Source organism: Thalassophryne amazonica, chromosome 8, assembly GCF_902500255.1.
Source record: "Thalassophryne amazonica chromosome 8, fThaAma1.1, whole genome shotgun sequence".
NCBI lineage: Eukaryota > Metazoa > Chordata > Actinopteri > Batrachoidiformes > Batrachoididae > Thalassophryne > Thalassophryne amazonica.
The window spans coordinates 74,078,435-74,094,582 of NC_047110.1; the positions used below are offsets into that span (position 1 = coordinate 74,078,435).

At 41.2% G+C, this 16,148-nt stretch overlaps 1 protein-coding gene across 6 annotated transcripts in view; it reads right to left on the minus strand.

Moving 5' to 3' along the window:
* The window catches only part of shank3a (SH3 and multiple ankyrin repeat domains 3a), a 624,660-nt gene that overhangs the window by 271,740 nt on the left and 336,772 nt on the right, over window positions 1-16,148 (minus strand). For all 6 annotated transcript variants that reach the window (XR_004562245.1, XM_034176660.1, XM_034176659.1 and 3 more), the window contains one exon: window positions 8,938-9,119. Coding sequence is in view for 5 of the 6 variants with exons in the window: in XM_034176660.1 (XP_034032551.1) it covers window positions 8,938-9,119 (182 nt within the window). In the remaining variant the exon portion in view is untranslated. The remainder of the gene's footprint in view (window positions 1-8,937; window positions 9,120-16,148) is intronic.

A 16,148-nucleotide genomic window follows, 5' to 3' on the forward strand; every position in this document is an offset into this window, starting at 1 on the left:
TATCTTCATGCACACTTCATGCGCAATTCGACCACATTCATAATATGTGTGAAGGGGCCCTAAAGTTTGTGTTGCACTGTTAAGTACCAGTGACGAACACCAAAATGTAAGTCCCTTTTCTATTCTTTATAAATTAATAAAATATCAAATGACAAGGATCTATTTTCAGTGTTATATAAAACAAACAATGAATGTTTTTCCATTCTTTCAATGGAATGAATATTTAACTCGGTGAAAGATTCCTACCATTGAACTCATCAACATTCATGATTCATATCATAATAAAACAGTGATTATTTGTACAGCACTTTTACAACATAAATACAAAGTGCTGTATAGCATAAAGTCAACAAAAGAAAATACTGGTGAACACCTATGCTACCCCTCAGCCTCCGCTACAGTGAAATCCAGGGTGGCAGAATCCCTGTGGTGTTAGCAAGACTTTAACCTCAAGATTAAATTCATAAATTTTCAAACTTAATTAAGTCTTCACTGTATACACCTTTCCTATAGGTTTGGTGAGGTCTCTCCATTTGAGAGCAAAAGCACAAACGAGGAATATCCCAAAATTAGTCATGTGGCGCTGACCTCAAGGCCAACGTCATCAATTTTCAAACTTGACCAAGGAATTGACCTGATACACCTTTTCTGTAAGTTTATTGACTCTAGGTCTCTTCATTCATTCATTCTATCTGTCTATCTATTTATCTATCTATCTATGAACAGTATATATCAAAAACAGTGAGACAGCATATAATGTAGTTTGTGCAAATGCCTCTGTATGTGAGAAACATCTTGCAGTGAGTGAGGCCTAATTATTAATCCTTTTATCTTAGCTATTCTGTTGGGATAGTTGTTCTTGTGACATAATACTAATCACTTGGGTCAACTGTAAAGTTTCTAAAAAATGAAGTGCTTGGGGAAATGTACTCTAAGGTTCTGTTATATTTACCATCTGATTCCTGTGAGACATCTTTCACTACAAGGAGTAGAAAACATAAAATTATTTGAAATACATAGAGCCCATGTTTATCATACACTATAAGGGCTTATGTTCTCACATTCATGGATATGCATCCCAGAAGGTCATGGTTTGAAACCTTGTCCATATCTTAGAAAACCTTAGAGGGTCTGTGAGGATGTCCCTGATGGAGTGGGATAGTCCATTGTCGTCTTATTTTACCCATGGTGGGAATTTCATACTTTGGTAGCATGTAACATTTCAGTTGAGAACACAAGGTTTAACACACCATGACACTTTTTTACTTTGAACCATTTTTGAAAAGATACTACATCAAATGAGCTCAGAGAAAAGCAACAAATGCTTCAAGAAGCCTCATGTGTCGATCACGACCAATAGATTCTTCCCACAAACAAGGCCAACATCACATGGTACAATCAAGTATTTTACATCATCAAACTACACGCTAGATCACCATTGTGGGCAACAGTTGTCTTCACATGCTGGTTTGTCACATTATAGAATGAGACCTTCTGGGATAATAAGCGCAGTGCGCATCTCAGGCCGCGCGGTGCATTATGGGCAGGCTAAAGTTTTCAGCTACCAACCCACAAGCTATGGCGGCGGAAAGCAGCGAGGAGTGCTGTGATTTGGATCATTTCAACCGCTGGAAAGTTAATAATTTAAAGCGTTTTTTTAAGCTCCGCAGATTGCCTGTTACAACCAGGACTACGCACGGCAGTGGACAGAAATGGAAAGAAGAGCTGGTTGTGCTTGCGTGTGCTGCATTGTTACAGAAACTACCGTTAGTGCCGACGGAGGAAGAGCGCGCTGCTGTCCAAAATCACCAGTCCTTGTTGATAGTTGGAGACAAACAAATTTCTGACCCCTTGAAGGAGGCTGATGGATGGTTAGACGAAGTCCAGAGACTGAAACTGTGGATACTGCAGAATATTTGCTAAGCAGGGATGAGAAATTGTGACTCCGCCGGCTTCGTAATGACGACAATGACGGTGAGTCTTACATGTAACCTCTTTGGTGTCACGTTTGTTTTGATAAGTTGACAGACATACGATATGTGCATGCATGCAGTTTGTTTATAGAACATGTCAATTTTACAATATTACATGCCGCGTCATTCATGGCGTGACATTACAGTCATATGCCGATGCACGAAAACTTACAATTTTAGTCCATCTTTTACGTCCGTCTGGATCTTTCTTTTCTGTGGCGAAATTGTGTAGAATGAATGGAGTTTTACGACCACATTTCTTCTTCTTTCCATCTTTGTGTGGACTCGGCGGAGCTTTGCAATCGTGTGTTTTCAGCCAACTTTCAAGCCTATAAATTCCGTTTGAGCATTTGAAAACAGCACAATGCACCCCTGTCATTATTGTATGTGTTGCTTAAGGCTTAAAGGCTTTGAAACAATCCCTGTACAAGCTTTAACTTTTACAGTCCGCTAATGCTACTGTACACAAAATTCAATGGGAGCGGTGTGAGTGTGGCAGCTGGGATTTTTGCCCCCCGTTTGACCCACACATGCGCAGATGCGATGCGCACTTCGCTTATTTTCCATGAACACAAGAATGGGGGTTTCAAGCCAATGACTTTTGACTGAGAATTATGTACACACTACTAAGAGAACTACAATATGCCCTTTATTGGAATAGTATACACTTAGGGTGGTCCTCTGCAGTATGCCAAAAATAAAAATGTGACTTTCTTAAGGTGCTTTTTGACAAAATTGTTCATCTTGATGAGAAAATGTTTTGTGCAGTACGTTATTTCGATGTAACTATTCTAACCACTGCCGCACGCGGGGTGGAAATTGCAGTGGTTGAGCATATTAGTGCAAACCAGCAGTAGTGGTGTACCAGCTCACAAATGAAACACAAATTGAAACGATGATCCTTTCTCCTTTAACTGACCATACAGGAGAGATAAAAAAGTGTTACATGTCACTGTCCACCTATTTGGTGAAAACAAACACTCATGGGTAGTGGCGTTTGGTTCAGATTTTCTTCAACTCTGGGAACTGAAGTTGATGCCACTCAACAACTTGTAGGAGGCATTGGCGCTGCTGTTCATCCTTCGTTAGGATCAGATTATAATCATGGATAAATGCAACTCCTCGCTCAGCAAAATCACTGACAGCAGCAATGTTATCCAGAACCTGCTGTGACGACTGGAATGATGTCATCCTCCCACTCTGAGGGGTCATTGATGAGAAAGTCAAAGTTGACATTGAATGCCTCAAAAATGTGACCAAAATCTGACACTAATGAACTAATGTATCCAGTCCATAACTCAAAATGTCACTTGTGGGCGGCAGTGGTTAATATTTTTCAAATCTCATGAAATTTCACCCATTTTTTTTTTTTTACCCCTACAGGAACCAAAAAATGAAGAAGCACCTTCAAAAAGTTGAATTTTGTATTTTGGGAGCACCCTAGTATACACTCTATATTGTATATATCGAAAATAAACATGAATGCAGTGTATAGTAAAGTTTGGTAAAACACACACACACACACACACTAATTACTGAGCTGTGCTTATTTACCAAGTGTAATCTCATCATATAGATGCTCCTCTGATATAGCAGGTAATTAACAAAGATGTGAACACATTAACACACTAACAACACAGAGACATGTGAATCAATATGTGCATTTTTAGCAGAGGTGATCTCACTAAATTATCAATATGTGTGTCAGGTTAACACCAGATTGCAAACAGTACCACTGGTGAGTGGGAACGTGTACAATCTACATCACATCCTGCGTGCACACGGGCGCGTGTGCGCGCACGCACACACACACACACACACACACACACACACACACACACACACACACACACACACACACACACACACACACACACACACACACACACACTACAAGCAACACATAAATTGAATAAAACTCATCTTTTCTCTCTTATACTTCCACTTTCCCTCCATTGCAAATGCGTCCTATTACTATCAGAAACTCACCCATTTATGAATGCAGCTGATATCTATTATGAATCAGACTGAGGGTCATCTGTCCCTACAGGAAGTGCCTTCTCACCTTATCCTCTCTACGCAATGATGAAACTGTACTTTGGCAGAACATGAAATACAATAACAAGCTCTTGTTACCAAGGCAAATATTTTAAGTAAATTACTGATTGTCTGGGCTTGTAGCAGTTCAGTAATCAGCTGGCACAGATGACGTATCTGCCAATTTATATTCCAAAACTACGGCAGCATCGTGAATGCAACACGGTAATGCTTATGATGGTCAGTGTTGCTGAACAGAGCCAGATGGTTTAGTTGGCCGGGCCATGATGTTGGCAGCCATATGACTGCAAGCTTGTTTGCTGCATGAGCAACATCACAGAGCAGTAAAACACTGCCTGTTCACATTAGTTATAAGGTTATGGATTTGGCTGCACCTGCAGAAATGCCCCTGATGGCAGATCTATTCAGTAGATCCTGGCTGCTGTTGTTGAGTCATCACTTTCCACAACTGTCATATTAAGTGTTAGTACTGTACTTGTTTAGTACCATTGTTTCTATAAGAACAGTGTTTCTTAAAATTGAAAGGACCCTATTCTGACCACAGATGCAAGTTCATTTGGGATATGTCTGAGCACACTTTGCCATTTAAGTGAAGGGAAATATGAATGCTGAGAATTGCACAAAAAAGAGTTGATGTATTGTGTGCATTAGGTATGGTTGTGTTGTAGTCTGAATATGATATCAACAAATCAGAGTAGCACCTGTCCTTTCCTTTAATCTTTACTGTGCCAGGCACACAGCACTGAGGTAATAAAGAAGCTGATGTAAGTGAAAGGATTTATGGCTCTTTAATGGATTTTGCCAACCTCTCAGAACACACAATGGACAGCAGCCACCAAAGCTCCTGAAGTGAAGCCTGCTGCAAGATATATATTTTTTATTTTTTTCTGTGATGACTGTTATTTTGTTTAATGGTTTTTAACTTCACTTTTGTCATGTTTTCATGAGCATATCATGTCTTTCTGTGAAGGGGAGTGTACATGAGTGATGAATCCACTGTCTTGAAATGCTCTTTATACAGTGCCAGAACGTGATGGACTTTGGACCAGATCTTTGGTGGTCTAATGTGCAAATGTTTCTAATGACAGATAATACACTGAGCACACCTTATTTTTGGACCAATTTTGGACCAACCACTGCCATGTGAGGCCAGGTGGTATTGTGATCTAGAATATGCTTCACCTCAGGGAGCTTTGGTGGCTGGATTCATCTTGCATGCACTGACAGGTTGTGAGACAACCTGACACTTTGATTGGTTTATTTCATGTTGTGCACTGAAAAGTTAATTTGATTTAAATGTACATTGTGGTGTAAGCAGTTACTGGATTTTCTTCCAAACAGAACATTTTGATTTAAGATCAGAGCTGACGTAACATGTGAATTTCTCCATTGTGAGATCAGTAAAGTCTTATCTTATCTTATGCCCCATTCTCCTTGTGCATGTGCTTGCAACCGGCAAGAGCATCCAGTGTAAAACCTGTATCAGATCAAGATGCTGAGCCATAATGGATCTGCCAAATATGGCAGGTCATCCTCACAAAAATGTGAATTATAATGGGCATATCCTACATATTCATCAGACAGGAGGCTGTGATAGCATCACTGAAAACAAGATGACAGATTTTGTAAGTAAAACAAAACTTGGAAATTCATCTTATTCAACCATAAATCAAAAAATATTGTGTCTGTTAAAAAAAAAGACCAAAACACACACACACACACACACACACACACACACACACACACACACACACACACACACACACACACACACACACACACACACACACACACACACACACACACACACACACAAAAACACCTGCAACAACTCATATTTACTTTCACTTTTGTATCATTACAGACACTATGGGTCCAAGATAAAATTACATAATTTAATTTGTTAATATACATTCATTCCTGCATTTAAGGAACACAACACATTCAAAAAAGAAACTGAGATGCTTAAAAATTTACCATGTTGCCGTTCTTTCTCACAATGCCTAAAATGTTTTAGCATTTAGGATACCAAGTGATGAAATGCTTCACGTGTTACTTTGTCCCAGACTATGCAATCACATCTTAAGATGTGCACATATTCTTTGTTGTGACAGCTGATGTCTCCAGGCAGACCAATTGAAAGCCCACACCTGCTTTTTCCACAGCCATGCCTTTGTAATGTGTGCAGAACATGGTTTTACATTTTCTTGTTGAAAAATGCATGGACATCCCTGGAAAATATGTCATGTAAAGGCAGCATATGCTACTCTAAAATTGCAATGTACTTTTCTGCATTAATGCTGACATCACAGAATTGCAAATTACCTTTTCCAAGGGCACTGACACAACCCCATACCACAACAGACCCTGGCTTTTGGACTTGTTGCTGATAACAGTTTGGATGTCCCTTTGTTGTCTTTGGTCCTGAACACACAATGTCCATTTCTTCCAAAAAAGATCAGGCAAACTGATTTGTCTGACTACAGTATATATTTCCACTATGTGATGGTCCAACCCAGATGCCATCACACCTAGAATAGTAATCACAACTACTGGACAAGGTTAACTTAAGCATTTTTTTGTTTGTTTGTTATTTTTTTCCACTGTAAAGTTTTAAATAACATTTGTAGTTTAACCAGTCCCAGCAGAAGACTGCCCCTCCCTGAGCCTGGTTCTGCTGGAGGTTTCTTCCTGTTAAAAGGTAGTTTTTCCTTCCCACTGTCGCCAAGTGTTTGCTCACAGGGGGTCGTTTTGACCATTGGGGTTTTTACGTAATTATTGTATGGCCTTGCCTTACAATATAAAGCGCCTTGGGGCAACTGTTTGTTGTGATTTGGCGCTATATAAATAAAATTGATTGATTGATTTATTTGTAGCTCCATATACTAGTGCTTAACAAAGCTTTCCCAAAGTAATCCCTTGCCTTTGCAGTTATATCAGCTGTTGATGAATGAGGCATTTGAGATCAATGGTGTTCAGCTTAGGCTTGTGCACTTGCCCTTTACATAGTGAAATTCCTTCAGACTCCTTGAACCATTTAATATTATGCAGTGTAGAGGGAGAAATGTGCAAATCCCTTCCAATTTTTATTTGAGGAACATTGTTTTTCAACATTTTAATACATTTCACACACATCAGTTGACAAAGTGGCGATCTTCTGCCCATTTTGCCTTTAATGGATACTGCTTTTATACCAAATCATAATTACAATCACCTGTTGATATCATCTGTTAGAAATAATATCCTAATTAAAAAATGTTATACCTCATTACTAGGCCTAAATTGCCCCATCCAAACTTTTTTCTGGAATGTATATTGCAGGCCTGAAATGCAGCAGTGGCTTTATATTAACAAATGAAATGAGGTTGACCACAGAAAACATGAAATACCTTGGATTCATACAGTCTGCAATGAAACAGATGTCACAGTAAAAGTCAGAATCACTGCAGGATTTATTTTTTTATATGCACTTTTCATACCGTCCCTAACTATTTCTGATTGGTGGTTGTACTTACAAGTTAACTCTAACCTTAACAATAACCCTAACATATTTTCCCTGATTGTTAAATGTGAAATAAACATTGCATACACAGAACGCATGGAAATTTGAAGGAATATTCCAAAAATATTGCTCTTAACGTTTTGTATGATATCAAACAAAATTCCTTGAGAAGACATTGAAAAGGGATAAGCCAAAGACTGGTCTAACCCTATATATAAATTAGGCAAAGTTGGACACATTCTGACCATATTGTTCCAAAGTACACCTTTAAAAAAAGTATGCATAAAACAAGGTCATGACTTATTAAAATAATAAATATAATATTTTGGAGTTTGTGCCATACTCTGTGCTCAGATCATGCATTGTTTATATAGCAAAAAAAGTTGAAATGCGCCTGTGGTGTGCACCTTAGACACGTGCCATACATTGATAGTACCTTTAAAAGTAACCAAGAAAAAGCATACGACTAATGCTTTGACTATCTCAGAAGCTACAGAGGACATAGACAAGAGGGAAGGTGGGGAAGTGTGAGTGCTTTTAAAGAAAGACAGTCTCTGTGAAGTGGCTTTGTACAAATACCAAATTCCAAATTGACCCTTAATCTCTACCTCCTGTACTGTTGATCTGAATGGAACATAAGAGGCTGTCAGCATGAGTGCAGTCACTCTCTCTCTCTGTGATTGTGGACAGCAGGGAATGCTGTCCATTAGGCTAATGTGCGTTTGATCCACGGTGATGTATGTGAAGTGGCAGGATGTAAGGTGTGGGGAGTCACTGTGGAGCTGGGTGACTGTGGACAGGTGATAAGAGGAGGGAGAAAAGCACTCCAAGAGAGGAAGGAGGATCTTGCATGTGTATGTGCATAACAACAACTAAAAGCACACAGGGCCTATCTGAACTTGCATGCCCTCTGCTTGAAGATACACACGGAAACCACACAGTACAGGTATACATGTATGTCACATGTATACCAACAGGGCCAAGATACTGGAGATGGGAGAGGTACAGGGTGAGAAGAATATTGTAGAGTTTACCTTCTAGGTCATTATTTTCATAGTCTGGAGTGAAGCATGGATGGAGACAAAAGCACACACACACACACAGACACATGAAGGCAAAGCAGCTCCAGCTGTGTGTCTGGCAGACATCAGCACATTTATAAAGTGAATGAAATGGGAATTCACCAATGTCAAAGAGTTGGCTTCAAATGTAGATGAGCGAGCTACAAATGTGGTGTGTTATCACTTCCACTGTGAAACAAACCCAACTTTGTGTCAGTCGTGCGAGCTGCACAGAGCAAAGAACTTGACTGGAATTCTGGCACAATGGTAACAGTGACATGTCGACCAGTAGGTTCAAAGAGCCTCAAAGCACAGTAACAAGTCTTTGGAATAGTTAGCTTACCTTTGACCCGCTCTCCCCGGTTTAGCTGGATCTCCCCCTCTCCCTGTGGTGTGTAGGGCTTGACCACAATGAAGGTCCGTCCCGGGACAGCGCTGTAGAGTTTCCGTTTGGGCCCTCGGGGCCCGGTCAGTGCGGGAGGGGTGTGATGAGGGGGGCTGGGGTCTCGTTGTACCAAGCCGGGGCTGTAAACAAACACATATGTTACTGTGGTGATTCCAGGGAGCTGGTAACTGAAGCCCGTGGTTACCGACATGTTCATCAACGGGAACGGGACAGCAACCTGGTGACCCCCCCTGGTTCTAATGGTGACCAGGGAGCATTTCATAAATAAATCCTGGTGTCTGCCGATGACCAGTCAACAGTCAGTGCTCCATGGGAAAGTCATGAGAGGACAGTCCAACCCTCCCCAGCCGCTGTCTCCTCCACCTCTTCTTATTCCCTCTCTTTCTGTATAGCACAAACAATGTCCTCCTTGCTCCCTCTCTCCACCGCCTCTATCTCTCCACTCTCCCCTGCATCTTAGCCAAGGTAGGAGCAGGAATGCTTAACGATAGCAGAGGCTGCACTCTTTCTTCTTCTGTGTGTGTCTGTCAAAGCCCCCATTAGTCAAACCCATCCTGAGATGGGGCTCCAGCAAAAGCCTCGGTACATTCCCACATCCAACTGCTTCCAGGCTGGGTTACAGATCCTGCCTTGTCCTTGGATCCTGGTTTCCAGCTGTGGAGGAGAGAGGCTAGGTCTGCTCCACGACTCCCGCTCCTTCTCCCGGGAGTCCCGCCACGTCTGCCTCTCCTCTCCCCTCCACCCCTCTCACACACACGCGCTCTCTCACACACTCTGGCAATGCTGCTGCCGCTGCTGATGCTGCTGGTGTTGCGTTCCGTAGCTACCCTCCCCTTTGACGGTTCGCTCACATTCACGCACCACGAGTCTTCTATGTGCATTCTACCCGTGTACATAGACACATACACAGGCAGCCCCCCTCCCATCCTGATAACACTGCACCGATAACATGGCATACGCCACCGCCAGCATGTCACTAACACATTACTGACACACACATGCAGCATCCTGGAGCGCAACTGATCTCCTCCTGCCTGTCTGCCCATGAGCGTGCATGCACCATGGCTCCTTGAGGCAGGCTGTGAGAGTATGTGGATGTTTCCATGAGTGTGGGTGCACGTGTCCAGTAAGGTGGGGGGGCGAAAAAAATCAAAACAAAAATCTACATCCCATTTGATGTAATTGTTGCTCCTCCCTCATTGCCTTAAGTCACTCTTTCTTCCTTGCTTCCATTTCCCCCTCTTATCCGTCTCACCATTTCTTGACAATGCATCTTCACTCTTTCCTTCCTTCTTTCTGTGGCGCTGTTGTCTAATATAGCAGTGGCAAAGCTCCGCCTCTTCATTCATCACTCTTGTGCCACCGCTGCTTAAGTTGCATTCAGCATCATTCAGCATATGCATGTGTGCTGTCAGCTGTCAAAGCTTTTTCCAATCCTTCACACTGACACACATACAGACATACAGCTAAAAGTCAAAGTTTGGACACACTTATATATATATATATATATATATATATATATATATATATATATATATATATATATATATATATATATATATATATATATATATATACGGTGCATCCAGAAAGTATTCACAGCCCTTCATTTTTTCCAGATTTTGTTATGTTTCAGCCTTATTCCAAAATTGATTAAATTAACTTCTTCCCTCAAACTTCTAATAACAACACCCAATAAAGACAACATGAAAAAAGTTTTTTTTTAATTTTTGCAAATTTATTAAAAATAAAAAACTAAGAAATCACGCATACATAAGTATTCACACCCTTTGCTCAAAACTTTGTTGATGCACCTTTGGCAGCAATTACAGCCTCATGTCTTCTTGAATATGATGCCACAAGCTTGGTGCACCTATCTTTGGGCAGTTTTGTCCATTCCTCTTTGCAGCACCTCTCAAGCTCCATCAGGTTGGATGGGGAGTGTCAGTGCACAGACATTTTTAGATCTCTCCAGAGATGTTCAATCAGATTCAGGTCTGGACTCTGGCTGGGCCACTCAAGGACATTCACAGAGTTGTCCTGAAGCCACGCTCTGGAGCAGGTTTTCATCCAGGATGTCTCTGTACATTTCTGCATTCATCTTTCCCTCAATCCTGACTAGTCTCCCAGTTACTGGCACTGAAAAAAATCCCCACATCATGATGCTGCCACCACCATGCTTCACTGTAGATGTCCAATAGTAGAGAAGCTTGAATCTTCGACTGGACTGGGTTGCTTGAAGCGAGGATGTTTCGCTTCAAATCGCAGAAGCTTCCTCAGCTAAAATTCTTGCTCTGGAAGTCTGACTTCTGTCTGACTCTTGTAGAGAAGAATAAAACAGAAGCCAACAAAAGCTGGAGTTTTAAACCTAACCAGACCCCTCCTACTGAGAGGCAGACTGCTATAGGCTAGTGACTAAACAATAGCTCTAATTAGCAACTATTGTGCTGTAGTTAGCACACCTAATGGCAGGAGAGCTGTCCCTCTAATGATGGGATGGATGCCTTTCTGATGGCTCCCTTGATGACGTGAATGACTCATTACCATGAACAAAAGACTGAAACTCCTTTGACCTGAGTACCCCATTGTAAACAGGGGTAAGTGTGTCTCAGACCCCCTCCCCGGTTAAGGCTGGGTTTCAAACGTTTCACAAAGAATGCCTCCTTGACCCCTCTCTCAAACCATTTCTTCTCTCTGGCCAATATTTTAACTTCCTTGTCCTCAAACGTGTGGTTAGTGTCTTTAAGGTGGAGGTGAATAGGTTAGGTTAGTGTCTTTAAGGTGGAGATGTCCAATATGACACCTGATATTCAGGACCAAGAGTTCCATCTTTGGCTCATCAGACCAGAGAATTATGTTTCTCAGAGTCCTTCGGGGACCTTTTGGTGAAATCCAGATGGGTTGCCATGTGCCATTTACCAAGAAGTGGCTTCCATCTGGCCACTCTACAATACAGGCCTGATTGGTGGATTGCTGCAGAGATGGTTGTCCTTCTGAAAGGTTCTCTGCTCTCCACAGAGGAATGCTGGAGTGTTGACAGACTGACCATTGGGTTCTTGGTCACCTCCCTGACTAAGTGACCAGCGCTAGGAAGAGTCCTGGTGGATCCGAACTGCTTCCATTTACAGATGATGGAGGCCAATGTGCTCACTGGGACCTTCAAATCACAAGAAATGTTTCTGTACCCTTCCCCAGATTTGTCCCTCAAGACAATCATGTGTCAGAGGTCTGCAGACAATTCCTTTGACTTCATGCTTGGTTTGTGCTCTGACCTGCACTGTCAACTGTGGGACCTTATATGTAGACAGGTGTGTATCTTTCCAAATCATTTCCAATCAACTGATTTTACCCCAGGTGGACTCCAATTAAGCTGTAGAAACAACTCAAGGATGATCAGTGGAAACAGGATGCACCTCAGCTCAATTTGGAACTTCATGGCAAAGGCTGGGAATACTTATGTACATGTGATCGCTTAGTTTTTATTTTTAAATCTCAAAAAACTTTTTTCACATTGTCATTATGGGGTATTGTGGGTCAAATGTTGTGTTTTGGAATAAGGCCTTAACAACAAAATGTAGAAAAAGTGAAGCACTGTGAATACTTTCTGGATTCACTGCATGTGAACACACACACACACACACACACACACACACACACACACACACACACACACACACACACACACACACACACACACACACACACACACACACACACACACACACACACTGTGGCCTGATATTTTTCTTCTTTAGTATGTCAGTAAAATAGATGCTCAACACTCTGTCATTAATTATTTCATGTTTCATATCATCCTTTGCAGCATCTATGATGTTGTTTTAAATCTTAGCCAAGACTCAACATATACACACAATACAACATCAACAACAATGAAACTAAATCACACATACAGTGGTGGCCAAAGGTTTCTGTATCCTTGACCTATAACACATCTGAAAGCTAGAATGACATAAAAAACATCAATCTGCATGTAAAAATTTCAAAAATGATGCCCTTTGTAATTCAAAGTGAAAACTAATCATAGCAAATGATTACTAATCAAGCATATTTATAGGCACCCAGTATAACACAAGTAAAGCATCACTTTTACAGATAAGTCAGGGGATGGATCATTTCCAAGCCACTGAATATATCTTGGACTTCACTTACATCAATTATTAATAAATAATACCAAAATAGCACTTTATGGTGAATCTGTATGGAGGAGGCAGTTGTCAAATCTGAGTGCCAGTGCAAAAAGGAGACTTGTGAGGAAAGCCACCAAGACTCACTTCTAATTTTCAATATCTCATCCTGGTACAATTTCCTCACTATCAAACAAAGAAATAAGCTTCTCCGCACTATCAGTCATGCAAGCAAAATAACTAGTTCACCCCAAACCCCTCTGTTTGAACTATACAGTCGCTCGGTGATCAGGAAAGCCACCCTGATCACTGAGGACCCCTCACACCCCCTTCACCACTCCTTCCAGTTACTGCCATCAGGCAGGCAGTACAGAGTTTCTCTGGAACACAAAAATATTTACAAGAAATCGTTCATCCCCTCTGCTGTAGTAGCCCTTAATAAGACCAGATAGACACTTGTGCTGTCAATTGTGTTGTCAATCAATCAATCAATCAATCCATCAATTTTATTTATTTATTTATTTTTCTACAGTGAAGTTTTGTATGAGTATTTTATGTGTTTTATGAGCCACTTGTTGAAGAATAATTTCTGTGACCTTTGTGGGACAGACAATAAAGTTTATTCTGTTCTAGTCTGTTTTATTCTAAAGACACCAACACAACTCTGAAGAAGTTATAGGCTTATAGGAGAAACAGTTCTATTCATCCATCCATTTTCTGTACCCATTTACTCGAATTAAGGTGGGTTGGGGTGGGGGTGGGGGGGCTGGAGACTATCCCAGCAGCCATAGGGTGTGAGGCAGAATACACCCTGGATGGGACACTAGTCTGTCACACGTCCACATATAGACAAACACACACATTCATACCTGCATAGACCTACAGACAATTTAAAGTTTCAAATTTGCCTCTCCTGCACATTTTGGATGTGGGAGGAAGCCAGAGCACCTGGAGGGAACCCACGCAAACACAGAGGGAAACTCCACAGATGAGAATCAACCCCACGACCTTCTTGCTATGAGGCATCAGTGGTAACCTCTAAGCCACTGTGCAGCCCCACTCTGCACAGTTTCAGTTTAGAAATGTTTATATACAGAAACCTCATTTTTTTCCTATGTCATTCCAACATTCAGATGTGCAGTCGCTCAAGGGTTTACAAATGTTTGGGCACCACTGTACTTTAATCTAAAAAGTGTTCAAGCACTGAGCACTAAACTACTTATTATTATAATTTAATTCATGCAAAAAGCCGAGATTCCTCTGAGCTTGTTGCAAAGCTTACTCGAGACAGACAGTCTGCAAGCTGTTTTAATTTCTCAGCACATGATTTTATGGACTTTCTTTTCATGACAGAATTTAGGATATTAAGAATAAGATAACCAAGTCTTCCGTAGTCTTACTGGAAACCTGTTGGAATGATCTAACAGAGGCTCTGACTCAAGACCAGGTTTGTCTGAATTTGATTCGATTTTCCGACAGGATGTGTCAAAGGTTTTTCTGTGTTGAATGAAGTTGCCGTATTTCTCACTGCTGGAGTTGTTCCTGCTTACACTGTGGTCAAGCTCATTTGGACCTTAGAGTACTGGCAAACTATGGGTGTAAACCTGTTTCTAAATTGTCATTTTTAACCAAAATGCTGGACAAAGTGACCTCATATTTCTCACATTTGCTGGAGAAGGACCTTTTTGCTGCTGTGCAGTCTGCACCATGAAGAACGTCCACACTGAAGTCGTGAACGATCGCTTACTGTTTATGGATGCTGATTCCATGTCAGTGCTACTCTAGATTAGATCTGAGTGCTGCTTTTGGTGTAGTGGATCCTAGTATATTGTTGGAAAGACTTGAAAATGATTTTGGCATTGGTTCTGCTCTAATATATGAAACAGTGAATAGTTGGGCTCTTCCTTATTTTGCTGAACATACTGAACCTCAACATATGATCTAAGGAGGCCTGCTGCATGTTCGTGGAGTGAAAAATTAGAAGAAGAAGAAGAAAACCAAGGGCCTTTGCTTGTCATCCTCTAACTTTTCAGAATAGCTTTTCATCTGATATTAGACAAGCAAATTTGTTGAAATTTTAAAACATCTCTTTGTGCACTTGACATAAAGTGGCCTGATGGAATTTTTGACATCTAGTGGTAAGGTTTCAGACTGCAACCCTTCCAATACTCTGTAATTCTGTTCTTGAAAAGGACATAGTTCAGATCACTCTTGAAGCTCCACAGCCAGCAAGGACTGTGCAGCTAACAACATGGAGTTGGCTACATGTACTGAAGTGTGCCAACAGATCTCATAACATTTAGTTCAATAACTTTAGCTTTGCAGATGTTGCCGAGCCTCTGTGTGCATTAGATAATGATAGCAAAACTGGCTTGTTTGCTTGCTAATCCTGACAGATCATCATCTGAAAATGTTTATAATCAGCATCACAGCATAGCATAATTTCAGTTACCTTATCTCTATTCATGACGCCAGTAAGTGCTCTGGTGTGGAGTGCATTGTGTCTTGGTTTCAGCTATGCTGTCAGCACAAGAGCACACACTTGGAAAATGAGGGGTAAGGTTTGATTATTAGTTTGGTTGAACCTCAACACCAGGAGCCTCATGTACAACGTGTGCGTACACACAAAAACGTGGCGCACGTCTGTCTCAACGCCAACAATCAGATGTATCAAAAGTGAAATGACTGTGGAAATGTGTGGTTCGTCATGCAAAAATCCTGGCTGACGTCTGCACTTTTCGACAACTATTGTTCCACTGCCAACACGCAGAGGTGATGCTGGGAACTGTTATTAATAGTGTGAAAACATGAAGTCATCAGAGTGATGTGCACATCAGTGAGACACTGATGTGCAATTAACACACCCACGTATTTCCAATTATATGGGTGGATATGAAAAGCATGTGCAAAGTGATGTGTAAAATGGCACTAACAATGGAACAATGGATGCATTAGAGGACCTTGCAAATGGTGCAATCCGACATGAGTGTGTATTCAGGGAAC